This window comes from Anopheles ziemanni, chromosome 2 (assembly GCF_943734765.1).
Source record: "Anopheles ziemanni chromosome 2, idAnoZiCoDA_A2_x.2, whole genome shotgun sequence".
Taxonomy (NCBI): Eukaryota; Metazoa; Arthropoda; class Insecta; order Diptera; family Culicidae; genus Anopheles; species Anopheles ziemanni.
Window position 1 is genome coordinate 82,202,214 of NC_080705.1, and position 11,196 is coordinate 82,213,409.

At 45.2% G+C, this 11,196-nt stretch overlaps 1 protein-coding gene across 1 annotated transcript in view; it reads left to right on the forward strand.

Annotated features, from left to right (window-relative positions):
- The window catches only part of LOC131282439 (sodium-dependent nutrient amino acid transporter 1), a 41,970-nt gene extending 31,260 nt beyond the window's left edge, over positions 1-10,710 (forward strand). The window contains exons 3-8 of the mRNA XM_058311909.1: positions 5,017-5,248; positions 6,203-6,360; positions 6,453-6,496; positions 6,724-6,816; positions 6,899-7,165; positions 8,098-10,710. Coding sequence (XP_058167892.1) covers positions 5,017-5,248; positions 6,203-6,360; positions 6,453-6,496; positions 6,724-6,816; positions 6,899-7,165; positions 8,098-9,712 — 2,409 coding nt within the window. The 3' untranslated portion in view covers positions 9,713-10,710. The remainder of the gene's footprint in view (positions 1-5,016; positions 5,249-6,202; positions 6,361-6,452; positions 6,497-6,723; positions 6,817-6,898; positions 7,166-8,097) is intronic.
- Positions 10,711-11,196: the final 486 nt, after the last annotated feature.

The following is an 11,196-nucleotide window of genomic DNA, read 5'->3' on the forward strand; positions in this document are numbered from 1 at the left end:
TTCGACGCCTACAAAGAGGCTCAAACGCATTCATGGGCGAAGGAGCTACTCGGGGGAGCGTAGGAAACGTTTACATTATTCCGATCGGTGAACTGTGTGGTTTCGTGGTCGTATGCAAAGTACACGGCGTTAGGTGACGTGCTGCAGTGGAAGCCGAAACAATGCTAGAGAAATTCGCCACAATGCGGAAGAGATGGGTGTTTGTGTGTTGGCGCGGAAAAGTCGCTTTCCAATTATTACTTCTGCATCACGCCGGACATCATCATCATCATCATCAGCAGCAACAGTATCGGTCGACCGATGCTTGAATGTACGCCTCAGTACACACACCTGTCGGCGACACAAACAACCACTGACGACATCATTCGGGATGGGAAAGATTGTTGGCTGCTGTAACATTTTTCACGCACCGCCGACTTTGATCCCGATATGCATACGGGCGGAAGACGGCCCGGCCGGAGCTGATGCATGACGTACCCCGGCGTCTGACGGGCATTCCCGGGAAACTGCCCGGGAAAATGGCAGGAAAGAATCCGATTTCCCACCAGTTTCTCCCCGGTCGAAGTAGCGAAACCGAAACGAAGTAATTGAGCCTGTTGTTGCGCTGGTCGCAATTGCAGATTTGTCACCACGGACATTAGTACTTCCCCTACTTGTTGTTGCTATAGAGTTGCTTAGTAACCGGGACAGTGGGTTGTATAATTCTGCTTTGCCACCTTCGATGCCGGTGCTTTATGGAAACGACTCCAATGGAAACTTATTCAACGACTGACGGGGCTTAAAGTTCTTATCTCACCTCGGTGAGACACATTCAATAAATAAAGGAATCGCATACTTCCTTTAAATATTGGAAAATATTGGAAAAGCCATATTTATTTTCTTGTAATATGGCACTTAGTTTTTAATTGGTTTAGAGCAGGGGTCGGCAAAGTCTGGCCCGCGGGCCAAATCCAGCACGCAAACTGATTTTATCACCTCTCAATTTTCATCGGATTTGTTCATGGTTTGTGTCAGGTTCATGGTTGTTTTCTTCCCAAAAATGAAGAAAACTTCCCAAAATTGTCAAACGAGGTGTTCTTGTTATATGTTGAAAGAGCAAAACCAAAATTCAACGAAAATAAGTATCAAAATGCTGAAAAAAGTTTAATCACAATATTTGAAATATTTTATCTTTTACCTGTGGAACTTTACTTTTCAGAATTTTGATACTCCATTCAGAAGAGTACTACTTTGACAATATTAGATCATAGTTTCGATTTGTTTCTAATCATCTGGTACTTTTTAAGAAAGGTATGCCGACCTCTGGTTTAGAGTCATTCATGGCCGAGTGATAGCGTGAGGACAAACAAAGCTAGAAATCACTACACTCTTTAATTTGTGCAATGTTAAAAAAGAAATTAAAATTTTTAATATTCCTAAAACATCAATTCAGATAAAAAATATACATGATGATCGATTAAAAGGCCGGTCATTAAGATAAAACTACTGCAAATGTGGTTTCGGTCACTGTTTATGTAACTAAATATTATTTTTCCGTCACAGTCACACACTTTCCACCAGTGCTTATTAATTTTATTTGACTAATTGATGTGTCATTTTTTCCCATTTTTTCCTAAGCGATGCAAATAAAATACTTTCTTGTACATGTGCATAAACATGTAACAGAAGCTATAATAATAATAGAAATGAATCCTACTGTTTAATTTGAAGAGCACCACAATGAGTGTATGTGATACAGATAAATAATAACATCAGTTATTAAAAACGTTTGCTAGGAATATTTAAATGCATTACTTTCAAACTCCTATTTCAAACTTTCCTTAATTAAACGCTTCCCAAATATTTCGTAATGTGTACAAAATTTACTAATGTTTTTCCTAATTAAATTACTCTCCTTCATTGTCACTAAACGGATCTAACACTTCCAAATGACTTTGGCTATCGAAACGGTTTGCGCGGGTGCGCATCATAATTTTCCTTTTCAGCGCCAACCCCTCCGAAGGGGGGATGGCGTGGGAGGAAAATATTCGGTAACAATCGGCCGGGGGGGCGACTGCAGCGGCGGCAGTTAGTTGCATGTGAGGGGTTGGGGCCCCGCGTGGCCTATGTGGAACTAATGATGATGATTATGATGATGATCTAACGAACGAAACGTACCGCCCAAAAAAAAAAAAGAAAAAAGAAAACCCTCCAGATCCGCCTCGAATGGCGTGATTAGAAAAGGGTTTGTTGTTTTGCGTTTTTTGTTTTTTTTGTTATTCTTCATGACGTGTTTTATTTTGGACTTTTCGCTGAAAAATCCATTGAAAAAAAGGGTTCAAAACCATGCAACTGTACCACCCTACTATCGCTGGGAGCGTTTGGCTCGAAAGGGCATCCATCACGCGATCGCTAAAGATGGGTCTAGGGAAAAATGAAAAGCCCTTCATCAGATAACGATCCGGCAAGAGCCAACCGGAGTGGCTGCAAACCACCAATACCAGTGTCGCAAATTCGCTAATCCCAGTTGAGAGAAGAAAAAACTTTCCACAGAAAAGTGCATCCGGGTGCATCGTCGAGCGAACCGCGGGGCAGCGAGAAAGGAGGATGGATCTAGGGTCTTGTGAAACTGTGAAAAATCGCCCCCAGTCTCTCAGCCGGTCGTCACGGGAATGTGGAATCGATTGGTGTTTATTTTGGTGTCTCTCTCTCTCTCTCTCTCTCTCTCTCTTCGTCGGGTCCTGTTTTTGTTGCACCTTCGGCGTTCGTTTGTGTCAAGTGGGCGGAAGGTGAACGATTATGAGTGGTGTGTGAAAATGTGATTAGTGCCACCGGGAGGAACATTTCCACTACACCCCATGGGGAAAAAAAAAGCTACAAACTAGAGCGACAATTCGAAGAGAAAAGTAAAGAAGCGAACTGGCCTCGTTATGCACAGAAATTGTTAATTATGCCGCATTGTCGCCGAAGCGAATTGGAAACAAGCCCCGAGCGAGTGTTTTTCCCTTCGGAGGAAAACGTAGCTCTTTCTTGGTTCCTGTGGCCAATGGCGACTTCCGGCGATCGATGATCGAGAAGCGCCCGTGCAATCGCAAACCACAAGTGCAAGTGCAGGTGGTAAAAAATTGGTGCATCGGATCACCGCGCACTGCTGAACGGATTTTGTCAAAGACAATTCACGTGGTATGACGAAAGGAACGGGACGGGAAAAGTTAATCCACCGCTAAAGTGAACGCGTTTGTTGTCACCCCCTTCGTTTTCCCACCTCGTTCGAGGAAAACTCCCGCTCAAGACCGTGGTTGAGCCCGAGAGGGAAAGTGATCACACACGCACACGAAAAAAGAGGGAAAAACACCTCAACTATGTGGCCATAAACGGACGCGCACCGTGTTTATGTTTATTTATAACATTGTTTATTTCCCCCACATTGTTGGTCGATTATCGCCAACGAGCAGCCGAAACGAAAAGAAAAAAGTGTCGCGCGTCCAGCGGAAAAACTTATGGTGATCAGTGACGAAGTCAATAAACAGAAAACAACAGTTGTCAACAAGCCAGCCCCCCTCTCCGCCTCGCGGAACACGGCGCGCTTTGCGAAGCCGTTAGCAGCAATGCGTCAACTTCCAAATGTTTGCTCCCGTCCGCCAAACGTGTCAACAAACTTTTGCATACGTAATAAAATCGTGCAACCGGAACCGTCGGCCCCATTCAGAAGAAACTCAACCACCTCGGGGCGGGCCTCGCTCCCTCCCACCGGCGGGGAAGGAAATTGTCCATTGACTTTGTCGCGCTGCTGTTTGTCAATCTTTTAAATGTGCCAATGCTCGAAAGCAAACCTTAAAATACACAACAACAAAAAAAGAGAAGGAAAACACGAATAATTAACAACACTAACGACACTCGGTGTTGATGTAAAACTATCGACGGAAAGAACAACACCGAAACCGTGGCAGCGTCGTGCGAAAGTGCGAATGAAGTTTACACCGTCCCCTGTGGGCGAACCGTTCGCCTTCAAGATGAAGAAAATGGACGCCACGAACGCTAAGTATCTGCTCGACTATCTCTACTACACCAGAGATGACGAGCAGTTTCGTTTTTACAAGAAGGTAAGCGCGGTTTCCCTCAAGGAATAGGGAGGCCAAGAATGATGTGCGATAGTGTATTGTGTGGGGGGGGGGGGGGGGGGGGGAATGCGGAAAACAGGTTTGTTTTCCCAGTTGATTGCGAATCTTTCGAGCGTTTCGTCCGCGCCCAACACGTAATTCAAACCACCCGGCCAGGCGGAGGGAGAGCTGAATTTATTGGTTACGAGATAAAGAGAAATAATGTAATGCAAAACCGAATAAAAATTACCATTTAAAAATAATTTTATGATTAATTAGAACACAGAATGCACCACAATTTATCAGAGATAAATAATATTACATTATAGGATGTAATAATAGGACGATGAAGGATGAAAAACCGATCAAAACCAATTCCTGCACTATAATAAATATTTTTCTGCATTAATTTGAGGACTACGAAAGGTCAGATGAAAGATAATCTTGAGCTCGGAATAAAGCACCTTTTTTTGCGAAGGATATTCGGTACGCTTCGTGGGGCAACCATTCGAGCAAAACCGATTGCAAATGTTTCCCGCATCCATTCCCGATGCGCACCAGAGAACACTTCTACCGTTCAACACTCACTTGCGCACAATAACATTAATCTACATTTTCTGTTACTGTTTGTTTGCAACTGCATCGAATTGGGTACAAAGTATAATTAAATGGAAGTACTTTTGGAAATAGATTTCGCTTAGCGCGTGTTTGACGGGTAACTTAGAACTTGCGTATTTTTATCATAAAAATGGGGAGAAATTTCCATAAGAATGTACGTTCTTTGGAGATCAGTGCCAATCTCAGCAACATTGAGACATACCTTCAGCCCACCCTTCTTTTCCGATCGTTCAGACGGTTCATACAAACAGGGGTTCGTGTTCTGTCAACTAATTGAACTCTTTCCCTCTATCACACTCTCTGTCTCTCCGTTTCGCAGTCAAGATCATCCATATTCCGCGGTGTGATACTGTGCCTCTGCCTGAACCTCACCTTCGCCAACGTGGTCCGGTTCCCGCGGGAGCTGCAGCAGTACGGGTCGGCCTTCCTCGTGCCGTACGTTATCCTGCTCCTCCTCGTCGGCCTCCCGGTGGTGCTGCTCGAGATCTCGCTGGGGCAGTTTCTCGGCCAGGGCTCGGCGCACATGTGGCGCGCTGCCCCCTTTCTCAAGGGTAAGTTTTTGTGTTTTCCGTTTGTTGGTGGTTGTACCAGACGTACTGATTGATCCGCTAACGACAGGTGGAAAATTATCTTTGTATATTCTTTGCCAATTTACGAGTTATCATTATTCCCAATTAAAAGAGATTTAAGTTATGAGTTAATAATTTTCAAAGCATTTTCAAGCCAAATCAGTATAATACATGAAAAATATTGGCCTTACAATATTCTGTTCCAATATTCTGTTTTAAATACTATATTTGTGCAACAATAAATTTTTAATAATACGTTACCTTCACATTGAATAAAATGCATCTTTAAGACATTCAATATTTATGTAGCACAAAAATTCAATGTTTGTCTTCTTGTCAAAAAATTTTGTTTTTTTTTATATGTTTTACAAATGAAAATTTGTTAGCGTACTTTAGAAATACGTCTTTATGAACTGAAATATTACCTTTAAAATGAATTAACTTTTAAACATTTTTTAAATAGGCTAACAGAACTGAAGGGAAGATTTTAAACACGATTTTCATACAACATGCATAAACAGCCTTAGAGTTTGTTGACCGTGGACATTAGTGTTAAATATTCGTAATTTTTCATAAGGTCAATAATTCATCAAACCAAACGATACTGAGGTTTAATTAGGAACCCAGAACGGGAATATCTTTACAAAACAAAATTTATCACAGAAAAGCTGTCAAGTCAAATGCATAAAAATTTGTCATAAAATAAATTTGATTAGAGAAAAGGCAAAGTTTTAAAAACACATGCATTTCTAAAACAATGAAAACCATAAAAATGTATTTCAAACAGTGTAAACTCAAAGTTTCAACTTTAAAACACTTTTAACTAATTTGGTATTTAAGTGTTAGCCTTAAAAATGCTGTTTCGTTTCGAGTCTACATCCTATTTACTCTTTATTAAATTAATCTAACTCCTTTTCACGACGTGTCCCTTCGCAGGTGCTAGTCTAGTAGGACGTATTGCTTCGTGGCTGGCGGCAATATGGACATCGATGCAATCCGTGATTGCACTGCTCTACATCGGAATGCTCGCATTCAAATCTGTGCCATTGCGGGAGTGCTCCAAAACGGTTACGATCAACCCGCAAGCCATCTATGTGAGTGGTTCTGATCCTTCCCCTCCCCCCCACCCCCCGCCATTTTCCTTCGTTTTGTTCGTGGCTAATGCTTTTCTCCTCCCCGTTTTCAGAATGGATATGACGTACAGCAAAGCACTGGACAGGAGTGTTTGAAGTAAGTGTGGTTCTTTCCAACAACCAACCCCCTGTTTTCGCCTCTGTCCCATGCATCACAATTAGTATGCCGTCCGTGGCTCGTTCCACCCCAGGCAGCGGTGATGACGACGACGACGACACGGCTTGTGACACACTTTTACATCAATAGGTCTTCGATTGCTAATGCCCATTTCTCTTCTTTCCACCTGTTTTTTTTCCACCGCTTGGACCGCTTTCACCATGCAGATTAACATTCCTACGTCCCGTGTGGAGGAGTTCCCTGTACTTTGGCTTGCTGGCGCTCAGCTTGATACTGCTGTGGGTCATCTCTATGGTCTGGTAAGTAGCCCTCGCCTGTCTCCTCCCCCGCGGTTCCCCCCTTTATGTGTCATCGCATCGCATCTCTTCTTCTTCCGAGCAGCACACACAGTGGCAAGATCAATCGCCGTTCGATCTACCTGTTCGGGTTCGTGGCGCTGTCGCTGCTCATCTTCGAGACCGGCTGGGAGGTGACGAAGGCCATCAACGAGCAGTACCTCCCGGAGCTCTGGCCCTTCCATCCGGAATCGTTCGCCGACAGCACGGTCTGGTTTAACGCACTGGTGCAGGTGATCTACTCGCTCAACATCGGTTTCGGGGCCGTGCCGGTTCTCACCGGGAAATTCCTCTACAAAGGTGATGCCATCAAGTAAGTAAATTCGGTCGAAATAAAGATCTTTTATCTCATTGACATGAAAAAGCAGTCGATCTACGTTCATTTTACAACAATAGAGTTAAAGAGTTAAAGAATGTTGTGTGTAAAGCATAAGTAAAATGACCCAATTACATGGACTTATATGGACTAAAAGTTGGAAAACATATCCAACTTTTGGTATTTGCACAACCGATGTTTTCGTTCTGTTTTACTCATCGCCAGTGCCTAAACATTTGAAATTGTCAAAATATGCTTCAGTTTTATAGAGCTTTTTTCCAATTACTTTTTAAAATTCCTTCAAAAAGTTTTCAACACTTTCATGTTTTGTTCGTGTTGCGTAAAGTTTTTTTAAAATAAAATTTATACTAAGTCTTCTTCTTCTTCTTTTTGGCGTAACGACCACTTGGTCATGCCTACCCGTTAAGGGCTTACGAGACTTGTTTCCCTGTTGTACGTGGATAGTCAGTCCTCTCGTACAGGGGAGGGTCCGGTCTCGGTTGGGATTCGAACCCACCCCGTCGAGGTGGTGAGCCCCGGCGCTCATGGGCCGATACTAAGTACACTTAGTATATACTACACTTAGATTATACTAAGTACACTTAGTGAAAAGAAAACCACGTACAAAAAGTTTTCAAGACTGTAAGAAATGGAAATCTAGAAATTTTTACAAACAAAATGGCAGTAAACTAGCTTTCGAAGCAATAATTTTGGGAATTTAATTTAAACGTTGTTGAATTCAATTTTTAAATGCATAATATGTAGCATATTTGCAACCAACATTGATTTATTTTATGACAAATGAAATCAACTCGTTGTACGATGTTCATAAATATCAATTAACAAGTAAAGCGATGAACTTTCAAATTTCTCTACCTGGTTTATCAAATTCTAACGTTCTTTTTTTTTAATATTTCTCCCCCGGGTAGGACATCATTCGTGTACATATTCTTCAACATCCTCATCACGGCGATCTCGGTGGTGTTCTACCTGTTCCAGTACCGCAACAACTTCACCGAGCAGAACCCATTCTATCCGGAGCTGAGCACCCTCACGGTCATCTACGACCGGGCCATCACGGTGCAGGAGGCGGACCCGACGGTCCAGCGGCTCATACCGGCGCTCTCGTACGCGATGATCTTCGTGTCGTCCCTCGTCTCGATCGCCGTGTACGTCTATACCTCGACGCGGATCATCCGCAAGCATCCGAACTACACCGTCTGCTTGGCGGGGCTGGTAGTCGCGATCGCCGGCCTGCTCTGCCCGAACTACATCTTCCCGCGCATCCTGGACACACGCATCGTCGGCTCGCTGGCCGTGTGCGCCATGATCTTCGAGATCATCCTCATCATTTGGGTGTACGGCTCGAAGAATCTCTACACCGACCTGGAGTTCTCGCTAGGGCGGCCCGTGCTCAAGGCGTGGCTGTTCATCTGGGGCTTCATCCCGGTGCTGCTGATGGCGCTGCTATGTTGGTGGGCGATCACATACTACGACACCGATCTGCTGATCGACTACTTCCCGAAGTGGTTACCGGTCGTGTTCAGCTTGACGGTGATCGTGCTGCTGGCGTGCGTCGAGATCGGCAAGCAGGTTGACTATAACCTGTGCAGCATGATCCACGGTGCGACGAAGCCCTCGAAGGACTGGGGCCCGGCCGATCCGCTCGTGCGCCACGCCTGGAAGCAGTGGAAGTCGGTGTGCGAGGACACGGGCGAGCGGGACTTTACGCTCCGCCGGCGCGGTACCAAGGACTACACGAACTCAATCAAGAAGGGCCAGTACTCGCACTCGCACAAGTACGGGGCGTCCTCGAACCGGAACCTCTCGACGGCCGGCAGTAACTCGCCGAATTACAGTGGCTCCGTGTTTGGCGATTCCGCCATCGAGGAGGACATGAGCGTGGAGAAGTATCCGCACTACAAGCACGGAAATAACACGACCACCACCACCGTTGTGGGTGGACAGTATGGCATGATGGACACACCACCGCCAGCCCGGGCCGACACAACGACCACCATTACCACTACCACCACGACACCCTCCATGGACGAGGGTGACGATCAGTCGACACCCCGCATCTCGGCCAACTCCCGCAAAACGTCCCGCGCGGCCGACCACGAACGTAAACGATCGTCGGTCGGTGATCGCAACGGACCGACGGATCTGCTCGGTCCGGGCACACGCAAAATTTCCGACCACAGTTTCTCCTCGCGCATCGAAATCATGCCCACCGATGCGGACGCGTTCGGGCGTGGAACCGCTATCGTGCGCAACCCGCTTGCCAAAGCCCACAGCCAGAACCACCATCAGCAGAGGCACTATCACATGAACCACCACCCGGCAGGGAATGGCACCGTCGGAATGGTGGTGCCGGTACACGGCCCACCCAAACCGCACCAACCGGTGTCCTACCAGCAGGACCATGGATCCTACAATCGGGACATTTTCATCAGCAATGGGCACGCGGCACCGCCGAACGGTGACCACATTTGCTGGCGCAAGTTTTCCATCAACTCCGAGGAATACTCGACGGAACTGTAAACTGTGCTGCGCGGAGGGAAAGGTTTTTCATTCTTTTTTGTTGTAAATATTAGACGCAAGGGTTCTAGCCAAACACACAAAACAAAAAAAACAAACCCTACCCTTACGGATCTTGGGAACTGATTTCAAATGGACACACGTGTTGGAGAGATCGAAACGTTGGCAATATTCCGCGCCAGGGGAATATTATAGGGACTATATTTATATTGGAGAGAATCCACTTTTCTGTGAATCTAGGGTTAGCTTAATGTGCATGTGTTAATTGGACACACTGCTCGATGCCACGCGGGTGTGTAAAGCGTCGGACGCGTGTCACTGTCAGAACGTGTTGAAAGAAAGTCTAACCGGAAAGCCACAACCACATTCGCCTGCACGGCGATGCGAAAACGATAGGACGCTTAAAACGCGTTAATTTGTTGCTGTTGTTGTTCCGTTTAGATACCTTCGTAGATATTAACAAGAGAGGGCATCTGTTCGTTATATTCGTTACCAATCCGTTACGACCGGAAAATACACATTCCGTTTGCTTCTTCCGCTCGTCTTTGTTTGAAGGAAGAGGGAATCTACCGCGTCTGTTTGACTGTAGAGAAGCGTGTAGGGTAAAAGTTGGCCAGAGAAGGATTGTGCCGCTTCACCAATTGGGTCCACATTTCCGGGACCGGAACTGAGAAGCACACAGTTTAGCGAGGAGCGGGCATAGGCCGCACATGGTTCGTGATTTGTTATTGTGCGCCACGTTGGGCTGGTTACGAAAGGGTGGGCAACAAAATAAAAAAAAACGGGAATGTATAAAACTTCGACACAGGCATTATTAACGAGGTAGTAGTAGGCGATTGCTTAGTAGTTAGCATCCGTCGAAGTAGGCGGATGGTTTAGGTCCCGGAATCCGAAGCCTACTACTTGATGCAGCCGGAACGTTTATCTACTCGTAAGCACTGTACATAGGGGAATACCCACTCTGGCAAACGATCGATGGTAATAAAAATGGTTACTTACTAATTGAAAGATTAAGGAGTTGTGGTTTTTTAACTCAATGAAAAAGATGACATGCTTTTTGTTTCAAATTTAATTACTGTTATTTTCCAGTTTCCAAAACAATTTCAATCCAACTCCCATATCAAATTGGGTTAGTGAAGCTGCAGTCGCGATGATTTGTACCAGTGGTGCTTCCGGTTTGCGCTGAGCTTTGGATTGAGCTGGATTAGAGCCCCCTTGAGATGGCTCTACGTGCTCTTGTTCCATTTTCGATCCGGAATTCGTAGGATGTGGCTCACCAATAGGATCCTTTACGAAGCTGGTGTTCGTTTGCTCGGGTTTCATCGGGTTGTTTGTCGCTTCCCGGAGAAGGATCTCTGGCGGGTTCGTTCTCGCTTTCAACGTTTTCCTCAGAATCTGCTTCCGGTTGAGCCTTTTTCACGTTGGATCGTCCTATGATGGGCCATTGTTATCCTTCCTTTAGACTTCTCGTTATTTTTACTTTTCAA